At 47.5% G+C, this 22537-nt stretch overlaps 1 protein-coding gene across 1 annotated transcript in view; it reads left to right on the top strand.

Annotated features, from left to right (window-relative positions):
• Positions 1-765: 765 nt before the first annotated feature.
• LOC136948660 (DNA (cytosine-5)-methyltransferase 3A-like) overlaps positions 766-22537 on the top strand; it is a 35711-nt gene continuing 13939 nt past the window's right edge. Inside the window, 7 exon segments of the mRNA XM_067242584.1 lie at positions 766-864; positions 2154-2345; positions 4609-4698; positions 9306-9636; positions 15012-15058; positions 16665-16726; positions 16728-16809. Coding sequence (XP_067098685.1) covers positions 2268-2345; positions 4609-4698; positions 9306-9636; positions 15012-15058; positions 16665-16726; positions 16728-16809 — 690 coding nt within the window. The 5' untranslated portion in view covers positions 766-864; positions 2154-2267.

Here is a 22537-nt window from a genome sequence, read left to right as displayed (position 1 = left end):
TGCAGTGTGTACAGCATGTGTCTGCTGGTTCGGATGAAGCTTCCAGCTCACTGAACCGTAACCTCATACAGCCTCTTGCTTCTTCCTGAAAAGCTTTCTATTTGCCCTAGAGAGACTTCATATGTTTGTTGCTTCGGAGAGCTTCATGGCTTTCCTGCCTTTGGCACTGCTGCCACCATTAGCCACCAACAACCTGTAGTGTCCCCCCCCTAGTGGTCATGCATGCAATGAGAAAATAGTACATGTTAAATTACATGTTTAGGCAATGCCAATGATGATAAGAATGGAATATTTTCCACATGTAGGCCTACACTATAATATTTAGATTAAATATTAATTAGTTGGTAATATCCGTTAATAAATGCTTTGGCATAGTAATCGTGGCTATGGTGTTGGATAATGCCATTACTTGGGTCTTTTCCAATCATTGTAAGGTCAGAATTGTGTCAAAGCTTTATGTGAACGTCTAATGGACTAATTACTTAAATTGATCAGTAACAGCAATGACTGCCCATTCCCCCTCCCTACAACGTGTGTTGGTGAATGATGCTGCAAGAGACCAAACTAATGCTTTGGCTTTGACAGCGTTTATCTTACATTGTATTTAAATACACACATAGTAAGTAAAGTAACGTCACGTGGTTGAGATGGCAAGTTGGACAACGGTTATTACACTGTTGTAACAAATCAACTACCTTTAGGACCTTGTGGAAACATTGTCGGTCCGCAGGCCCCTGCAGTGTGAGCGGAGCATCTGGAGGAGTGCTGGCCGGCTGGGGAGGTGGAGGACGGGGAGAGAAGAGGAAGGAGGCTCCGGGAGCGAACGAAAACGAAAAGGGTCAGGCCTGGGACTTGGCAAAACGGGTAATGAGCACTGTGATTCAGTCATATACAACCATACTTAAACCCGCTATCATAAATTCCTGAAAAGCGCGAAGCTTTAATCGGAACATAGTGTGAAAGCCCTCATGACGGAAGGTACTCGATGGTAGGGGGAAGAGAGACATAGATTTGTTGTGCTTTTGCAGATGTGGTGATAGACATTGCTATATACACTTGAACTTGGTGACCGATTTTGCAGTGACAGACCGACGATTGTTGATTCAGAATGTCGCCGCCTAAAAATGTACGGGTGTTTATCCTTCAAATGGTTGTGGCCTAAAAAGAGGCACTGTCCCTGGGGTTATAAACGTAGACTTCCCCCAGTTGAAACGTATAAAACTTTGTCATTTTTCACTGAGTGACACATACAGGTCAGACTGTTAGCTGGCCGCAGATGAATTACTTCAACACACTTTTGTAACGAGCAGCAAATAATGGACCAGCAGTGATGAAGGCCAATGGATCTAACAATGTTTTTCCTTTACATAAGATGAACACGTCCTACGTTCAATGATTTGTAAGAATGTTTAAGAATGTGCAAGCCTTTTACATAAAATTACAAAAACAATTTATAACGACTAAATCGTTTGCCATGACAAGATGTAACATTCCCGTTTAAAGACGAGCTGTATGCCACATTGTGACTGCTTGTGACTCAGTGTGACAGTGTGCCTGCATGGGCGCATGGCTCTATAAGTGTGGCTACACTTTAACCCGGCATTTATCGTGAATCTCACTGGGGGAAATAACCCAAGATACCAAGGATGTCTACATTAGTATCTATCTTTAAGTCCTTCGTGAAATGCAGTTAACATATAATTAGGGTAGTCACACTTAGCATACAAGACCTATTAAGCCCACTATACAGTAGGAGGGATTTCCCCTTTCGTTAAGCATGGCTTCTCAGCATGCTTGGTTGGAAATATGAGACTATGAGACTGTACTTGCATGAGGTTAATAATGCACATATTACTGTAAGTGTCATAGCTTATGTTTACAACGGACATTTCTCACTTGTTAATCCACGTAATGGCTTACATTTTAGTAACAATCCCACTTGAGCACTAATGGGTGAAAACGTGCACAGTTAGCTGAATAAACTGTATTTGTAATTTCAACTGTAACTTTGAATGCATTTCTTAGATGGTGTCCACATTGATATACCGCTAATGTTTTGATTCAGTAAAACATGTAAACAAGTGAAACGTTACCCAGAAAATGCGTTTTTCTTCAGTGCTTCTGATTCATTTTTCTCTTCTTCACTTCTCCAGGAGAGTCAGCAAACAGAAGGATCACCGGGTCATTTGATTTTTGGTTCCTTTGATTTTATTTTTATCTGAAGCTTCTCATATTTTCACCCATATATACATATAAGACTCTTGGCAATGCCGTCCAACACTGTTGCCACTGCCAACGTCGCATTCAACACCTCTGACTATTGTGAAGCACCTGGAAACAGAATGGTGAGCAATCTGTGGCCATGTTTCTGACTTTATTCATGAGCATTGTCTAATTACACTTGCATTGTTCTCCTTTGTTAATTGCTTCCTCAACTGTAAAAAATTACAGTATGTATAAATGAGACTGTACTAACATTTGAAATATCGAATGTGATCTGTTTTCACATACAGATATAACTGGTACCAATTCCTCAAAAAAGACACACATCCTACTTGACCTACATTATTTTATGAATGAACCGATTAATAATGGTTTCGCTAATGCATTGATCTGTCAACGCAGGCCCACCAGTACTGTTGACATGGATGACCACGGCCAATCGACAACACGTGTAATGCGTGATGCCCTGCTTGAGGGAGAATCCTCTATGTAACAATTCCGTTTAGGTTTACCTGGAAGAGAAATTGCATTTTTTCACCATGCTGAAACCCAGAGTCTGTGACAGAATCAGAGCTGTTCCTTAGAGGTCTAGTAGCTTCCTGTCTGGGTTCCATAGCGACGGAGCACGCTCAGTGACGCCAGGATTCTCCAACGGGAACCGGTGACGTGGGCGTTGGCCGGCGAGCCGGTTCCGGTGCTGAAACGACTTCATGTCCGTTTCGCCAGGGAGTCTGTCCTCCTCTTCCCCTCTGTCACACTCTCCCGTTATTCTGCAATGGCTGTAGTCTTGTTGCTTGGCAACAGCCATTGCCTTAAATAACCGGTGGCAAACAGGAATACTAGCAGTCTGTTGGCAATGTTCAGCCAAGGTAAAAACAGATACAAACAGATGTAATATTCTCTGTTGTTTGCTAGTTGGCTGTAGTGGGTTGATGTAACAGATAATATTCTGGTTTGTGTGTAGAGCTCTTCAGTAATACATTTATCAGGAAGGAATACTGTTTTACATCTGGGTGACTCCAGACGAAAATCTACTGTAAACCCTATGGTACTGGATACACTTCTATTCTGAAGTCCCCCAAAATAGTATTCTGATGCCTTTGGATTGATTATGTGGTTTAAGATCACAGATCATGTGTATCTGTGTCCAGAGAGCAAAGAGGTGGGTTTCCATGCGGTTTGTTCAGTGTGTCCAGGCTGACCACAGCAGGAAACAGCAGGAGAGGAGAGATTACAGTAAAGAAAAAACCCAACCAGGTTAATAAACTAGATACAGACATCCTTAGTGTTTAGATCTTATTCTGCAGATCGAGCCAATGTGAACGGGGACCAGACTCATGTTGATGCTGAAACACCACATCAGCTGAACAGTCCATTTAGCGGCGGGTGCCTCTCACGAGCACATTAGGTTAGGAATTTAATAAGGACCCCCTCCCTCTTGTCTCCCTCCCGTTCCGTCTCCCTCACTCCCGTCCTCCTTCACTCCCGTCCTCCCTCCCTGTGAGGAGTGGACAGGCAGTCTAATTTACATTCACCAATGGCACTGGTGGTCCCATTTAGTCAATATTGAAGCCCAGAGCAGCTACATTAGGACCAATGTTTTTCTCCTCAGCCCCGAGGGGGGGGGGGGGGGGGGGGGGGGGAGGGTGCTAGGCTGGCTGGACAGAAGGCTTTGTTCGAGGGGGAAGACACGGTTTTAATAATCAAAGGGAAATTGGCGGAGGGAGAGGGCGGGGGGCCTGGCGAACGTCTTTGTAGCACTGTCAAGAGGGGATCGTGTGTGTAAGGTCAGCTCTGCGACCGGTGGAGCCCTCACTTCAAACCGGCTCAAAGGAATGTGTCATTCAGATCCCCTCTCTGAGTCATTGTCCACCCATCCCAGAGGGTCCCTAACTGCTTGAGGGTATTTGTGCGCTCGGCGAGGAGTTTTGAGTCTGAATTCATTCACAGCAGAGTTAAGAGATTTGTGGGTTGATATCCTTGATCGCATAATAGCCTAGTAGTGTGCTATGTTGTATATTATGTAGTGTGTTATCTAGTGTACTACGAGCTATACTAAAGTATGTTCTGTAGTGTACTATATTGTGCATGTTGTGTACTACAGTGTGTAGCACTCTGTAGTGTACTATGTTGTAGTGTAGTGTACTATTTAGGATACTATGTTGTATACGACAGCATGTTGTGTACTCTGTTGTGTACACAGTATGTAGTATACTATGTAGTAGATTTGTGTAGTATGTAGTGTACCATGTTGTGAACTATAGTGTACTATGGCTTGTAGTAGAATAGTAAAGGTAACCCTACAAACTCAAAATCTGCATAATTACTAAATAGTAAAATGCAGAAAGTTTAAGTAAAAAAAACGTGCATGTTTGTGTTTGACAGAGCGAGAGCACAATGGCGGAGGAGAAGCCAGCCAGAAGTAACCCTGCCTGTAAGGACACTAAGCCAGGAAGGAAACGCAAGGCTCTCTCTGTGAGTGTTTGTCTTCTGAAATGCTGCCATCACAACATACAGCCTCTGCCTGACCTCAGACACACTCCCTACCTCATCTTCCACCAGACACTGAACAGTACATTCATTGAAATTTATAAGGATCGATTTTCCCGGTGAATAAATGTGTAGCTTTGTGAAATGTAATCTTAGTGAAATCTAAAGCATGTGTGACTGAACGAGGAACACATAGTGCTTCAGCATGCAGTCCTGGGGGACAGCCTAAGATACAGACTAGGGGACTGCCTAGTACACAACCTAGGACACAGCCTAAGATACAGACTAGGGGACTGCCTAGTACACAGCCTAGGACACAGCCTAAGATACAGACTAGGGGACTGCCTAGTACACAACCTAGGACACAGCCTAAGATACAGACTAGGGGACTGCCTAGTACACAACCTAGGACACAGCCTAAGATACAGACTAGGGGACTGCCTAGTACACAGCCTAGGACACAGCCTAAGATACAGACTAGGGGACTGCCTAGTACACAACCTAGGACACAGCCTAAGATACAGACTAGGGGACTGCTTAGGGGACTTCTGTAGGGGACAGCCTGCTCACAGCAGGACTACTGACAACACTACAGCACTACTGACAGAGATAAAACACTACTGACAGCACTACTGACAACAATACAGCACTACTGACAAGACCACAGCATTACTGACAACACTACAGCACTACTGACAGAGCAACAGCACTACTGACAGCACTACTGACAACATTACAGCACTACTGACAGAGCAACAGCACTACTGACAACACTACAGCATTACTGACAACAATACTGACAGAGCAACAACACTACTGACAGCACTACTGACAACATTACATTACCACTGACAGAGCAACAGCACTACTGACAGCACTACTGACAACACTATTGACAACACTACAGCACTACTGACAACACTACAGCACTACTGACAGAGCAACAGCACTACTGACAGAGCATCAGCACTACTGACAACACTACTTACAACACTACAGCATTACTGACAACACTACAGCACTACTGACAACACTACAGCACTACTGACAGAGCAACAGCACTACTGACAGCACTACTGACAACATTACAGCACTACTGACAACACTACTGACAACACTACGGCACCACTGACAGAGCAACAGCACTACTGACAGCACTACTGACAGCACTACAGCACTAATGACAACACTACAGCACTACTGACAGAACAACAGCACTACTGACAGTACTACTGACAACATTACAGCACTACTGACAACACTACTGACAACACTACGGCACCACTGACAGAGCAACAGCACTACTGACAACACTAAAGCACTACTGACAGAGCATCAGCACTACTGACAACACTACTGACGGCACTACAGCACTACTGACAGAGCAACAACACTACTGACAGCACTACAGCACATATTTTTCCGATACGGTAGCTAGCTAGCTTTAGTTAACGATCACATGTGCAACGCTACTCCTTAACGGGTTAAATAGCATTCACGAAAAAAGTGTTTCTACTGTTGTTTTGTTATAAAAACGTGCTATAAGCCGCTTCGGAATATAAACCGCACCACCACAAGAAACATTTTTAATCGGGGTATAAACCGCGATTTTATTTCCGAAAAATACGTACTGACAGCATACTGACAGCACTGATAACAGAGCTACACCACTACTGACAGAGCTACAGAACTACTGATTACACTATTGACAGCTCTACTGACAGAGCAACAGCATTACTGACAGCAACAGCACTACTGACAGAGCAACAGACAGCACTACTGACAGAGGAAGCCTGGACATTATAATGCTCTGATCTGAATTCATTAACCCAAAATGGACGCTTGTTTGGGAGCGCTCACAAGTCTTTTACTCTAACGTGATTGTCGGAAGATTGTCGTATATCCACAGATTTGATTTGGAAAACAGAATCCATTAGTGTGACAGGATTTGTGGTTGTATCACAGTGAGATTGAGATGTTTTGCTCATCCTTTTGGAATCCTTGCTTCTGTAGGGTTATATGTGCTGAACAGGCTCAGTCAGCCTGTCTTTTGACTGGCTGTTTTTGTGCTGACCTGGCTGTGTAGACTGACTGCCGGCTGTGTAGACTGACTGCCTGGCTCTGACTCTCTGACCTCTGGCAAGGGGCTGTTGTGGGTTACTAGGTCATTTAAGCTCTTGCATAACACTGTTTTGCTGTCAGACAGTCAATGGTGTGTTAGACTCACACACTCTGCCACACACACACAAACACACACACACACTCTGTCACACACACAAATACACACACAAACTCAGTCACACACACACATTCATACATACACACATGCACACACTGACAGTACACACATACTCTCTGTCGCCCTGGCCAGTGCTGAATGCAGGCTGAGTGTCGTTGATGTTTCTGGGACAGGCTTGTTGTCATTTGTGGCCAACCCATGTAAGAGGAATTTGCTAAATTTAGCAGCTTCGACACTGCAGCTTTTGTCATGTAGATGCTGTACTGACTGGTATGTGTTTGGGTTCACAGCAAAAGGACTCCCTGGGGTTCTGGTACAAAACGTCTGACATCAATTTACTAAACATTTGTAAATTCATCTGCATCTCTGTCTGAGGAAGAGGACGTCTTCAGCACTGCTGTTGTCTTCTTTGCTGTCATATGGCGACACTTGTCCTACTTTCTGTGCCTGTGACTCACAGAGTAGTTTGAGAAACTGTTTTAAAAGACTATTTTAAGGCACTGTCAGGACCCCCCCCCCCCCCCCCCCCCCGTTTGTACAGAAATTAGAGATTAGTTTTGTTTCTAGGTCACCAAGAGCACAAGTGTGGATATGACCATGTGTTAATGTATGAGACACTACGTTTAGGTGTTGGTGTGGGTGTGTGGGATGGCAGGTGTTTGGACAGTAATACCTGGCCCCTCCTCCTCCCCATCCCCCTCCTCCTCCCCCCTGGTCTCCCCTCCTCCTCCCTGGTCTCCTCCGCCCTAGTCTCCTCCCCCTCCTCCTCCTCCCTGGTTTCCTCCTCCTCCCCCCTGGCCTCCCCTCCTCCTCCCTGGTCTCCTCCTCCTCCTCCATGGTCTCCCCTCTTCCTCCTCCCTGGTCTCCCCTCCTCCTCCTCCCTGGTCTCCTCCTCCACCTCCTCCTCCCCCCTTGTCTCCCCTCCTCCTCCTACTCCCTGGTCGTCTACTCCCCCTCCTCCTCCCCCCGGTCTCCCCTCCTCCTCCCTGGTCTCTTCCTCCCCCTCCTCCTACCCCCGGTCTCCCCTTCTCCTCCCTGGTCTCATCCTCCCCCTCCTCTTCCCCCCTGGTCTCCCCTCCTCCTCTCTGGTCTCCCCTCCTCCTCCTCCCAGGTCTCCCCTCCTCCTCCTCCTCCCCCCTGGTCTCCTCCTCTCTGGTCTCCCCTCCTCCTCCCCCCTGGTCTCCCCTCCTCCTCCCTGGTCTCCCCCTCCTCCTCCTCCTCCTCCCTGGTCTCCTCCTCCCCCTCCTCCTCCCTGGTCTCCTACTCCCCCTCCTCCTCCTCCCTGGTCTCCCCCTACTCCTCCCCCCTGGTCTCCCCTCCTAAGCAGCGGGTAAGATGGCTGGTCTCCACCCAGTGAAGTAGCCAGGCAAAATAAAGCCAGCCAACATTCTTCTCATATTGATGTGCTGTTGTAATGAATGAAAAATTTACACTAATAATGTTACTAGACTGTAGTCTTCTGTGTACAGAATATTTAAACAAACATGTTTTTATTTGCACTGCTAGTTATTAGGAAGATAGTCTCTGAGAAGAATGGAGGTTTACATCTCTTGGGATTTAAATCAGGTTCAAAACACTAACCTACCTACAATAACAAAAATCATTAAAATGATGTCATCATTAACACAATTGATTCATTCTTAAATAAATGTCCTTAATATTCAGTCGAATGACAGGGCATACTGGATGACACTCACACTACAAGTCCTCTATTTGGAAAAAACCTTAGAAAACCTTTTTCTGTTTAAATGTTTGATGAATCACTGGGCTGTAAATCCAGCTCCATGGCGTGTTGTAAGGTGTGCGGAGATAGTTTGGCAGACGGTGAAAGCTCTGCACTATGTCACCTCAACCTTAGACACGCGACAGCAGTGATAACAACACAGTGGGTAGACATGAAGAGACTGGCAGACATGGAAACACATTTTCATTTTCTTGTCATCCTCTCTCCCTGTCTCTCTGACTCACTTCCCGCCTGCCTGCCTGCCTGCCTGCCTCACTCTCTCCCTCTCTCCCTCCCTGCTTATCTCCCTCCCTCCTTGCTTATGTCCCGGTCTGCTTGCATCCCTCTCTCTCTGCCTCCCGCCCTTCCTGCCTCTCTCTTTCCCTCCCTCCCTGCCTCCCTCTTTCTCTGCCTCCATCCCTCCCTACTTATTTCCTCCCCTCTCTGCCTCCCTCCCTACTTATTTCCTCCACTCTCTCCCTCCCTCTCTGCCTCCCTCCCTACTTATTTCCTCCCCTCTCTCCCTCCCTCTCTGCCTCCCTTTCTACTTATTTACTTCCTTCTCTGCCTCCCTCCCTACTTATCTCCTTCCCTCCCTGCTTATTTCCCCCCTCCCTGCCTGCCGTCCAGCAGGGTGAGGGCTGTGGCTCTCAGAACCAGGAGAGCACGGGCGGGGCGGAACGTCAGTCGGTGGCGCCGGTCCACAACGGAACGGTGGGCGGTCGCGGGGAAGGGAAGGCTGGCGCTCGCTGTCCCAGGCAGGAGAGGCCAGCTCCGGAGAATGGGATGCCAGCGACAGAGCCTGCAGACGGGCCGGAGGACCAGAGGGTGAGCCGCCCCCAGGAGAACGGACACCCTGCAGGCCAGGAGCAGCAGCAGGCCCAAGAGAAGGACCAGGACCACACGCTGCCCAGCCCACACAGGAAACGAGGGAGACGGAAACTGGAGCGTCCCACTAAATGTGAGTCCTGTTACTGTCACTGTCACTGGTCACTGGTCACTGGTTACTGGTTACTGGTTACTGTTACTGGTTACTGTTACTGGTTACTGGTTACTGGTTACTGTTACTGGTTACCGGTTACCGGTTACCGGTTACCGGTTACCGGTTACCGGTTACCGGTTACCGGTTACCGGTTACTGTTTACTATTACTGTTTACTGGTTACTGGTTACTGGTACTGGTTACTGTTACAGTTACTGGTTACTATTACTGGTACTGGTTACTATTACTGGTTACTGGTTACTGGTTACTGGTACTGGTTACCAGGGTGAACTGGGAAAAAAATTCGGCCCTGGCATTTTTGGCCTAGGTGGCCCACACCCACCGTGATTGGTCAGACACATTCCCTGCAGACAGTCTTCTTAAAATATGCGTGCATGATATGAGTTGCCCTAGTGTTCTGCGTTCATGTGATAGCTTTGGACCCTTCAATAGGGGTCTCAAGACGTATCTGTTGATCTTACACTTAAATAATAAATTCATTCTTAGAGTTATGATTTGCATATTTATGGTATTTGTTTCTTTTTTAGCGGTGGTTAAAATAGCATAACCTAGTAATACTGTGTCCTCCAATTTAGCTAGATAGATAATTTATTTGATTTCTTATATAACTGCTAGCCTTAACAAATCAGTTGTATGAGCATGGTATATGCCCATAATCTTCCCCTTCAGTACTTCATTCAGTATTATTCATGTTATTGGATTTTTGCAGTTATGACGTGGGCGCACATAACACACACACACACACAGCCTCCCTCCCTTCCTGAGAGTCCCTGTTAATTTGCCTACTCCTTAACACGTCGTCAACTACTCTTTCTTCCATCTTTTCCTCACTCGCTCCCATGGCCCTGTCATGGTCACTCTCCTTCTCCTCGGCTTCTTCACTGACCCTGTCAGTATATTGTTTCTGCCTCTCTGAGCCAGCCACCTCTCCTCCTTCCTCTACAGATAATGCTGATGTTGAAGCAGCTACAGCCCCAAACATGTCCGAAATGATCGGCACATTTTGAGGCATTCGGCTGTAGATTTTTTATATTTTTCTCCCGTAATTTCTCTGCACCTCCCTTGCGGTGGTCGTTTGTCCATTTTAACAATGCTAAATTTCCAGCATAAGCATTAGCCTAATACAGCTCGTGTCTCAGGTGATATTATGAATCCCACTATGGCCATGCCAAGACCCGTCCTTCAATAGCATTTATTGGCCAAGCGTCCATGCTTACGCAAGGTAACGTAACCCCATTTGTACAGGTCCTATCCCCTTACCAATCGGCTTTGTAAATTTGCGGCCGGGAGTGGGGAAGGGGGTTCCTGGATTTGATTGGGTCAGGCCAGTGCCAATAAAGAAATTTAACCAATGGGCCGCTGTCAGTTATTTATGGGCTGGCGCGGCCCAAAAAAGAAAAATGTAAAAAAGGCCTATAAATTATATCAGCGATTCGGCCCAAAAGTGCGTCGGCCCACCGGGAAAATGCCCGGTATGCCAGATGGCCAGTCCAGCCCTGCTGGTTACTATTACTTGTACTGTTTACTGGTACCTGGTTACTGGTTACTGGTTACTGGTTACTGTTAGGGTTACTCTCCCTCTCCATAGCCAGGTCCCTATTCTGGACTTTTTCTATCCCCTCACCCCTTCCCCAAACCCCTTTCTCCTCACCTCACTTCACCTCCCCCCACCCCTAACCCCTTTCTCCTCACCCCCCCCCCCCCCTTTCCCCCTCCCCTTTGGGAGAGCCAGGCTGTGACCTTGATGAGGGGAGCAGTAAGCAGAGCCAGGCTGGAGAGAGAGCCGTCTCCTGGGCTAATGCCAGTGTGAGTGCTGAGCAGGGAGAGACAGCTCCAGGCCTGCTGCTCTGGCAGGGATGTGCCAGGTGGATGGCACGCTGCCCAGAGCACTCACATGCTGGGCTTGCCCTCCGCATCAGCCTGGTCCCCTCGCTCACCGTACTACTGCATACTCACTCTATCACCGTACTACTGCATACTCACTCTATCACCGTACTACTGCATACTCACTCTATCACTGTACTACTGCATACTCACTCTATCACCGTACTACTGCATACTCACACTATCACCGTACTACTGCATACTCACACTATCACCGTACTACTGCATACTCACTCTATCACCGTACTACTGCATACTCACTCTATCACCGTACTACTGCATACTCACTCTATCACCGTACTACTGCATACTCACTCTATCACCGTACTACTGCATACTCACTCTATCACCGTACTACTGCATACTCACACTATCACTGTACTACTGCATACTCACTCTATCACTGTACTACTGCATACTCACACTATCACCGTACTACTGCATACTCACACTATCACTGTACTACTGCATACTCACTCTATCACTGTACTACTGCATACTCACTCTATCACCGTACTACTGCATACTCACACTATCACTGTACTACTGCATACTCACTCTATCACCGTACTACTGCATACTCACACTATCACTGTACTACTGCATACTCACACTATCACCGTACTACTGCATACTCACACTATCACCGTACCACTGCATACTCACTCTATCACCGTACTACTGCATACTCACACTATCACCGTACTACTGCATACTCACTCTATCACCGTACTACTGCATACTCACACTATCACCGTACTACTGCATACTCACACTATCACCGTACTACTGCATACTCACACTATCACCGTACTACTGCATACTCACTCTATCACCGTACTACTGCATACTCACTCTATCACCGTACTACTGCATACTCACACTATCACTGTACTACTGCATACTCACTCTATCACTGTACTACTGCATACTCACACTAACACTGTAATACAACATATTCACACTATCAACGTACTACTGCATACTCACTCTATCACTGTACTACTGCATACTCACTCTATCACTGTACTACTGCATACTCACACTAACACTGTAATACAACATATTCACACTATCAACGTACTACTGCATACTCACTCTATCACTGTACTACTGCATACTCACACTAACACTGTAATACAACATATTCACACTATCAACGTACTACTGCATACTCACTCTATCACTGTACTACTGTATACTCACACTATCACTGTAATACAACATATTCACACTATCACTAAGGGGGTGGGGGGGTGGGTCTGCCAGGGTGTTTACCCTCCATCTGGGGCACATGGCACCCCCACAGGATTTGGACCCTGCTCAAACTGGCCAGGTCCATTCTCTGTAAGTCCCAGCGCTCTCTGCAATCCCAGCAACCTTGGCAGGCAGCGAGTAAAGTGACCCACACACACACATACACACTCACGCCCCTATACTGCCTCCCCTTCCTGCCCGGTTATATAGTCGTTATATAGTCACTTATTCCTATTGAGGAAACAGAGACACACAGGGAGAGAGAGAGAGGGGAGGGGGGGGAGTATGGGTTGGATGGAAAACTGGAGGGGGAGGGGGGGCAGTTGCACAGTTACACAAGGGACAAGCTTGAAGAGCTCGCCACAAGTGGCGGCCATTGTTTGACTGGAGGTGTAGGGTGCTTCAGTGACAGACCAGAGTGGTTCGTCTGGAAAACATGCCATGAAAAGGTCGTCTCTGGCCTCTCAGCCCTGGAGGGTTGTAACATGCTGGGACGGTACAACCCTTAAGACACATCGTGTCTACCTCAGTAGAGCCAGCCGTAGGAATCTTACCGCTAGACTGCTGTTTGTACTCTCATGTGTTCATCCAAAAGGACAAACAGGGTGGGATTTGAACCTGCAGGCTCTTGGTTTGCACTGAAATTCCCTACTGCCGAGCTATTACCTATCCCCTGGTGTAATCATTTTTTATTGTTGTAAATGCTGTAAACATGGCGAGTGATATTACGTGTGTGGTGTGTACCGTTTGCGTGAGCAAGCTGAACCCAGACTCTGTCCCATTCTCGCCTGCAGGGAGAAGCCGTCCATGAATCACGACTCTCGATGCCTTTCTAGTGTTTCAGCTGGGTCACATCCATGCTCCTTGGCTGACCTCTGTCTGGTCCACCGAGCGCAGGAAAACAAAGCTGTCCCAGAATGAGGAACTAACCCTCGCTCTGCTGTCACCCCTGACGCCACCTTGCAATAAATCAAGTAGGCCAAGTTAGCGTTTAGGAGATCCACTCTGAGGGGTTTTTGCCTAGTCTTTGAAAGATTATTAGCTTGTATTTGCAGGATGTGTGATCTGGGTATGGATTGTGATGGGAGAACCTAGGTTCCCAGGTTCAGGAGATGGGGGAGGATGCGGGTGTGTGGTGTGGTTTCATGCTTGTGATCAGATCCACACGGCCTCAATGGCCTTTGTGTGGGTGTGGTATAATCTGGTGTGTATTTGTACTGTATGTGTGTGTGGTGTCTGTGTGGTGTAATGTGTATGCGTACTATGTGTGTGTGTGATCGTCTATGTGTTTAGTGTAGTGTGTATGTGTGTGTGATTGTGTTGAATGTGTGTTTGTATGTGTGTTCAGCCCCACCCCGGTGGTGTTTGGGATTGGTATTTAGCCAAGCTAACACAGAGAGGCTGCATGCTTTTGTTGTTGTTTTTCTCTTCCTGGTCACTGGGGGTTGAGGGGAGGGGGGGACAAGATAATAACAGCCAGCCGGGTCTCTCCTGGAGGAGGGATCTGAAGTCTCGCGTTGTGCCAAAGTAAACCTGGCTCATCCCCTCTCTCATCTGGGACCCTCCTCCCTCCCTCCCTCCCTCCCTCCCTCCCTCCCTCCCTCCCTCCCTCCCTCCCTCCCTCCCTCCCTCCCTCCCTCCCTCCCTCCCTCCCTCCCTCCCTCCCTCCCTCCCTCCCTCCCTCCCTCCCTCCCTCACTTCTATCCCCCACCCCTCCTCTCTTGGGCCTCCATCCACCTATGACAGATAAACTGTTTAGAGTCTGGGCTCCAGTACAGACTGGTAGATACTCTCTATGGCTGTGTTTTTTTGCTGTGTATGGCTGTGTACATTTAGTGTTGGATGTAGTACTGCATTTTAGCATTTTGTTTTGTATGTAGTATTTTGGAATAGTTAGTCCGGTATGTAGTGTTGTATACTTTTGTTTTGTTTCTTTTGTATTTAGCACTGCCAAGTCTTTTCTAGAATCTGTTTGGTGTATGCATAGTACTGTGTATTTTAGTATGGTTTGTTTAGTACAGTGTGTCTCTGGTCATGACGGACGGTGAGGCCAGCCCTGGTCTCCTGTAGTGTCTCTAGCTAGGCTAGACGTGTAACCGGTGTTGTCAGGTGCTCAGGGAGAAAGCAGCTTTGCTCCCCATGAATGATTCAGCTCCCCCCCCCTCAGACCCGTGTCACTGTCTTCTCTTCTAGATGTGGAGCAGAACGAGGAGGACGGTCGAGACGCTGTCAAAAACGAGGTAAGACTCCCCCCCACACACACACACACACCCACCCACACGTCTCAGCGTTGTGAACCCTCGGTGTGCCCAGGGAGGCAAAACGAGTGCGCCCCACGCCGATCCCTGTTGTGACCTTGAAGGCGTGAAAGAAATGGTACCTAATGGCGTATGGATCTGAAATATCAAATACACTTGGGGATGAGCCGGAATGTCAGAGGGTCCGTGAAGACGCTTGTGTCTGTTGCGGCTTTGATAGACTGAGCCAAGGCTCAACAATAACGATAGCCCGATGTTGTAGGTCTATCCAATCAGAGCAACGTAGTATGTTCTTTGTTGAAAACAAATTCAACCCAAGCGCTCTTTGGTGACATGGTTGATTACGTTACTGTTGATCATCTGTCCATCATCGTATAAAGCCCGCCCTGACAACTTGATTGGTCCGAACAGCTCTTGTTCGGACATAGTTTTTCCCCAACCGAGCGACCCCAGACCCAACTTCCCGACAAACATTTTTGTGGGCGGGGCTAAATTCGGCTGCCACCCAGGCTAGTCCCGATCGGGCCACTGCAACTTATTGATAGAAAAAAAATTGCATTGTAAAAGTTAACATCCTTCATATGTTTTGCTATCTGCTAAATGCATAAATAACTTTGAAGCTCGTCGGGCGCACAGTTGGCAAATCAAGAGTTGAGTAGTGAGTGACGAGTGGTTGTCAAATTTAAATCTCTAATCTCTATAAATGTTTTAACAACTGACGCGAGACTGGCGCAAGACAATCAAGTGAAGATAGCAGCAAGAGCTACGAGCTCAAACGGAAGCAACTTTTTTATGGAACTAAGATGCACTGTGTCGTCTGTCATATGTTCCCGTCTAAAGCAGACAAAAGAGAAAAAAAAAACTATCACTGACCAGCCATGCTAATAGCAGACAGCACCTGGTTTGCGTGACAGCTAAGCGGCTGGTTGACAATCCATCTTCCGGGCCGTTGATAATGCTGGTCAGGAATTTAAATGCAGATGCCCATCGTGTTATTGCACGATTTATAACAACGGCATATTCTTTTTTTATTACTAGAAATGTGATTTCATTTGTGTTCTTTTTATATCCAGGATGTTTAAAAAAAAAATGGTTAAACAAGTTTACAGAATAACATAACTTATAAGTCTTTTTTAACTTATAAGTTTTTTTTGTAACAATGATAAATTACAAATTTTGGAGGGGGGCCAGTAAAATTGTCTTTGGGCCAGTAAGTTTCAAACCGGTTAACGTAGCGGTTAATGTTAACGTTGAGCCTGTAGACGCTCGGTTCGACCAATCATGGCTTGTCCGCCCTGGTTTGCGGTGTGAGTCATCATGTTAGTTTTTTTTCTTTCTTTTTTGGGGGAGAACAGCACATACCCCCATACCCCCTTCCCCACACCTCCTCTCCCACCCCAACTACAGACCAATCGACAGCCTCGAGGTGCGAGCTAGCGAACAGCGTCAGGGAGGAATGGATGATGAAATCGACTTCCTACGACGGTTACGCAATAAAAGAAACGTGACGGAATAAAAACACGTAAAACAAAGACCCAGCAAATTCCTAAAATCCTGTGTGTTCTTGTTGTTTAACCATTGAAAACAGGGGGACCGCGGGAGGCTACGAAGGGGAGAGGGCTGGGAGGTCAGCCTGCGTCAGAGGCCCGTTCCAGGGAACTTTCCAGGCTGGCGACCCCTATTACATTAGCAAGAGGACCAGAGAGGAGTGGCTGGCCAAGTGGAAGATGGAGGTGAGTACCCAAGCTGGGCCACAATCTCGGCCAGGCCTGGAGCCTCCCCGTCTGGGTGGACGCTGGGCGGGCCCAGCCAGGCTGGATGTGCCGTTGATGGGGCCAGGCAGTGGGAGGGTAGGGCCCAGCAGTGAGGGCTTCCACAGCCAAGTGTTTTTGATGGGTCATTCGATATCTCATGAAGGTACAATTTATTTAGCAGGCTTTTGCAGGGACTCCGGCCTCCTCCTCCTCCCTCCTTGTGGAGAGATGTGAGGCTTATGCTGTTCATGAGTGATAAAGTCACATCCATAGCTCTTTCCACTCTCTTTCCACCTTTCTCTCCTTCTTTCATTCGGCTTGCACTTTTACTTTTAGGTCCTCCGTTTTTTGTCAAACTTATTTTTGGAGCTGATATGTATATCTTTATTAACAATGTAAATCTATTTTTTTCTGGTAGTGTAGTTTATTCCGCAGTAAACACAGTCTGTACTGCTGCTTCCTGTATGTGACTACACAGCTCTCTCTGACTGAACCAGACCACTCATTATTCAAGTACTGATTTTGTTTCAAGTCATTAATAACGGTTCCAGAAACATCATGACATAAATATTCATAAATCTTCTCTCTTTCTCTCTCCTTCTTCCTCTCTCTCTCTCTCACCCTCCCTCTCTCTCTATCTCCCTCTCTCTCCCCCCCTCTCTCTATCTCCCTCTCTCTCTCCCCCCCCCCCTCTCTCTCTCTCTCTCTCTATGTCTCAATTCCCGCCACTCTCTCTGTGTATCTCACCACCCTGCTCTCTATCTCTCTCTCTGTCTCTCACACCCCCTTCTCTCTCTTTCTAACTCCCCCTCTCTCTCCCCTCCCTTCTCCCCCTCGCTCCGTCGCCAGTCCCCTCAGTTAGTTCTCTGCTATAGTAATGTGATGTAGTGAGACTTTCACTGTTACATAATGAGCTGTAGCCATGGAAACAAGGATGGGGCCTACGATGGCCGGCCGTGTCCCCGCCCCCTCCTCCAGCCATTGGAGCAGACTTGGGTGGAAGCCATAAAAATGTCTGGAGGTTAGAAATATTGCCAAATTAGCGGGACACACTAGGGGTCTCCTGAGTGAAACGTCGTAAAATCCTGAGGAAACAGGCGGCTCACATTTTCCAAACAGACCCAGCAGTTTCTTTTGAAAGTGTTTTGAAATAGCATGCAGAAACACTGAACGTTCGACCTGGGCATGTGCTGGAGGACTGTTCGTGTTCGATGTCTTGTGATTGGTACGTGGCTGTGTGCTGGCAGTGCAGCTGTGTGTTGAGGACGGTGAGGGAGATCCTGTGTGGACCACAGGACTTCAGCTGAGCCGAGTTGGCCGAGCGCTGGAAGGATTCGTTTAGGGAGAGAGAGAGTTGCTTTCTTCTACTCTCTCTATCTCTCTCTCTCACTTCCTTCCTCTTTCTCTCCCTCCTCTCCCTGCACTTATATCTCTTCTTCTCCCCCCCCTCTCTCTCTGCCCCTCACCACCCCCCTCTCTCTCTTCCTCTCTCCCCTCTCTCCACTCCCTCTCTCACCCCCCTCCCCCTTCTCTCTCTCTGAGAGAGGAATCCCTCTTTTCTGAGCCTTGGGTTACAGTGGACTCCTCTCCAACCCCCATTCTTCTCCTGACCCCTCCCCCAGCTATGGAAATGAACCCTGTGCTCTGGATATGAGGGTGAAGATGAGGTTTGCTGCAAATTTCCAGCCCAGCTTGCAAGACAGCCTCTTGGCCCATAGCCAACGTTTTGCAAGTCCTCTCTAGCCAACCAGAATTCCTGTCGGCAATCACCTGACCCTGAATTCCCAGACAAAGAAATGTTCATGCTTTCTTTTTTTAAGCGATCTCTTCTTCCCCACGAGTGGGGGTAAAGAGCTGAAACCGCTGTGTGGATTAGGAGTGTTGTGAGCTGGCGTGTATGGGTATGTGCGCTGTGTTATTTGTTCGATAGGACAGTGGATTGTGTGCATGTCTGATTAGCCCGCTTACGTCGAGTGGAATATGCTGACTTCAGGTATTTCTACAAGAGTTGCTGCCGACCATCTGCTCTGCACGGCTTAAAGGGAAACGGTCTCTTTAAAAGGGAAAGTGCGTGCTGGCTTTAGCTGAAAAAGTAACTTGCCTTGAAATACGTTTTTTTCCTTTTTTTCTTCCTTTTTTTTGGACTTCTTAGAAGTTGATTGTGTAGAAACTATTTCCTGTTTTACTGTGCTGGCAAGAACTGCAGTGCATGTTGTATCTGTTTAGGGTTGATCAGAAAGATTGTTGCACATATGTACACATTATGTAACATATTTTCGATACGTAATAAATATGACAAATGCATAGGACAGAAACTTTTAACTTTCAACACAATGTGTGATATGCTGGGGGGGGGGGGGGGGGGGGGGGGGGGGGGGGGGGGGGGGGGGGGGGTTTATGTCGCAGGGAAGGGGAGCCAGCTGTATAAAGATATGGATATTCTGCTGAACTGGGAGAAAGTTCATCAGGCCAAAGCTCAAACCAGCAGTAGTTACTGATAGAGTTGCACCAACCAGAATAGTAATACCCACACACCTTTGTTAATATAACATTGATAATGGGTCACCCCCCTTGTCCCCTATTAGTACAAAACATGATTCCTCGATTTGCTTTGAGAACACGAGGGATTCTTTTTATGAGAGTGACAAAAAGCAATTTCCTAAGATCCTAAAAAAACAGTTTTGACAATGCCACTTGTGGATTCATAGGGAATAACGTATTCAGGACCATAATAATCCTAATTATGTTTTAGAAAGGCAGAGTACAATGCAGTCCAGATGGCCTTTTCTGAGGGACCCCCCTGCTGCTAAGGAAATACACAGCCCTTTGTGGGAAACTGTGTTAAGATCAGGCTAATGAATGCTACTGTGTTTCTCCATTGCTTTACATAGTGTTGATGTAATCTGCTCCCTAAGGAACATGAGGGGTTCATTTCCAGGAGCTTTCTCCTGATCCAGGTTCTAATATGGTGATCCTTCCAGAGTGCTAGCAATCCACACCTGTTCTGTTCAGTACCTCCAGGCAAGGTCTCGTTGGGAGTTTGTGTTTCTGCTGTGAACAGAGGCCTGACAGGAGAGAGACAGAACAGAACCCTGACAGGAGAAAGACAAAACCCTGACAGGAGAGAGACAGAACAGAACCCTGACAGGAGAAAGACAAAACCCTGACAGGAGAGAGACAGAACAGAACCCTGTCAGGAGAAAGACAGAACAGAACTCTGACAGGAGAGAGACAGAACAGAACCCTGACAGGAGAGAGACAGAACAGATCCCTGACAGGAGAAAGACAGAACAGAACCCTGACAGGAGAGAGACAGAACAGAACCCCTGACAGGAGAGAAACAGAAACAGAAACCTGACAGGAGAGAAACAGAACAGAACCCTGACAGGAGAGAGACAGAACAGAAACCTGACAGGAGAGAGACAGAACAGAACCCCTGACAGGAGAGAGACAGAACAGAACCCTGACAGGAAGAGAAACAGAACAGAACCCTGACAGGAGAGAGACAGAACAGAACCCTGACTGGAGAAAGACAGAACAGAACCATGACAGGAGAGAGACAGAACAGAACCCTGACAGGAGAAAGACATAACAGAACCATGACAGGAGAGAGGACAGAACAGAACCCTGACAGGAGAAAGATAGAACAGAACCCTGACAGGAGAAAGACAGAACAGAACTCTGACAGGAGAGAGACAGAACAGAACCCTGACAGGAGAGAGACAGAACAGAACTCTGACAGGAGAGAGACAGAACAGAAACCCTGACAGGAGAGAGACAGAACAGAACAATTGGAAGTTTCCTTGACACGTCTCTCTGTGTTACATCACACACGTGTGTTTGATTGTCACTCCCTCCTCCCTCGGGTGTTGCACTTTTTATTATTTTGAAAAACACCTGTGTGGTATGTTTGCAGGTTCGTATATCGTTTATCTGCCGGCTTTTCAAGAGATTTTGCCATTCTGAAAGTATGGCCCCTGAATTGACTTCCACATAGTGACTTTGTAGGACTGCTTTCACAATAGTTTAGTGTAGGCTGCTCACAGTATTTTGCTGTCGTTCTTTTTAAGTTTCAAATGTTATGGTAGTAGCACCGTGCGCTGCGAGGCTCCGAGAAAAAAGGAGCGACACTGCGCCAAGTCCAACGTCAACAAACAGTGTGCATTTGTTGACGTTGTGCAGTAGAGAGAGTGTGCATAATAGAGAGTGCAGGAGAGAGAGTGTGCAGGAGAGAGAGTGTGCAGGAGAGAGAGTGTGCAGGAGAGAGAGTGCAGTAGAGAGTGTGCAGGAGAGAGAGGGTGCAGGAGAGAGAGTGTGCAGGAGAGAGAGTGTGCAGGAGAGAGAGTGCAGTAGAGAGTGTGCAGGAGAGAGAGTGTGCAGGAGAGAGAGTGTGCAGGAGAGAGAGTGTGCAGGAGAGAGAGTGTGCGTTTGGAGACGTGCTGTGGCCAGTGCGAGGAGAGGCAGGTTCACCGAGCGAGGCTGTGCACCTCCCCTAACCCCGGCGGCCCCCAGGGAGCAGAGCTCTGAGGCAGATTATCCTCCGCTCTGTCCTGAACATGTCACAGCACTCAGGCAGACAGAGCTCTCTCAGCCAAGCTGCTTCTCTGCACATACCAGGAAGTCAGGTTAGTAGCCTCAGCCTTCTGCCTCGTGTGTTTACCTTCTTTCCTCTGCCCATCTGGGATGTTTGACCTAGAATCTCCTCCCTGTTCGCTGGTGAGTACTAAGTCACTTTCCGGGCTTGTTGTTTTGCGTTCAGCTTGTTGTTTTTGACGGTTGTCTTTGGCTCGGCTTGGCGCACGGCCACTTACAGTGCTGGGGGTTAGTCTGCCGTCAGTGTCAGGAGTGTGTAAACGATAAAGACTGCATTGTGTCTCCAGCGCCCCCCCCCCTCCCCTTCCTCTCTCTACACTGGATCCAGAGAGCCTGTCTTGCTGGTGGAACTCACATTGTGAGGCCCCCCAAAAGGGGGCCTTTACAACTGGGAAAAGGGCCAGAGACAAATATCTGGTTCTTATAGCCACTGTACTCCCCTCCCCACCCCCCCCCACACTGCCCGTATCAGAGTCAGTTTCCAACCCACGGACTGTGCTGGAGACAGCAGACTCCCCCCTACACACACTAAAATGGCCACCACAGTGTGTGCTGTGAGATACGGGATTTTCCCTCTTGCTCCGTTTTCTCCTTGCTCTCTCTCGCTTTCCCTCCCACTCTGCCTCTCCTATCTTTCTCTCTCTTTCGCTCTTCCAATCTCCCACTTTCTCTATCCCACACTCTGCCTCTCCCTATCTTTCTCTCTCTTTGACAGTGAATGTTCCCTTACTTAATGCAATCAGTTCTGGATGACTGAACTCACAATGAACTGAACCACGTTGCATTTCTTAATCAATAGGCCTTTTCTTTGTGAAGGAAGGAGCTTGCAGAAACAAACAAACACAAAAAATACTCTAAAAATATCGGTTTCTTCAACTATCACTGACAAGCAGAAAAGCTATTCTTCCCTCTGTAATCCCTGTCTGACTCCAGCGGAGGTTGTTTCTGGCCCAGCAGACCTAGCACGTCTCTGGACTCCAGCCATGCGCTTCTACTACGCAGATATTTATAAACGACACCAGAGCCGTTTGATTGAAGACCACATGGTTCTACTCTGCACCAGAAGCCTTCCGCATGCCGGTCTCTACACTCCCCCCTCTCTACTCCCCTCTTC

The sequence above is a fragment of the Osmerus mordax genome, chromosome 9 (assembly GCF_038355195.1).
Source record: "Osmerus mordax isolate fOsmMor3 chromosome 9, fOsmMor3.pri, whole genome shotgun sequence".
Lineage (NCBI taxonomy): Eukaryota > Metazoa > Chordata > Actinopteri > Osmeriformes > Osmeridae > Osmerus > Osmerus mordax.
The sequence above is the reverse complement of the archived record's forward strand: the minus strand, read 5'-3'. Positions and strand labels throughout refer to the sequence as shown.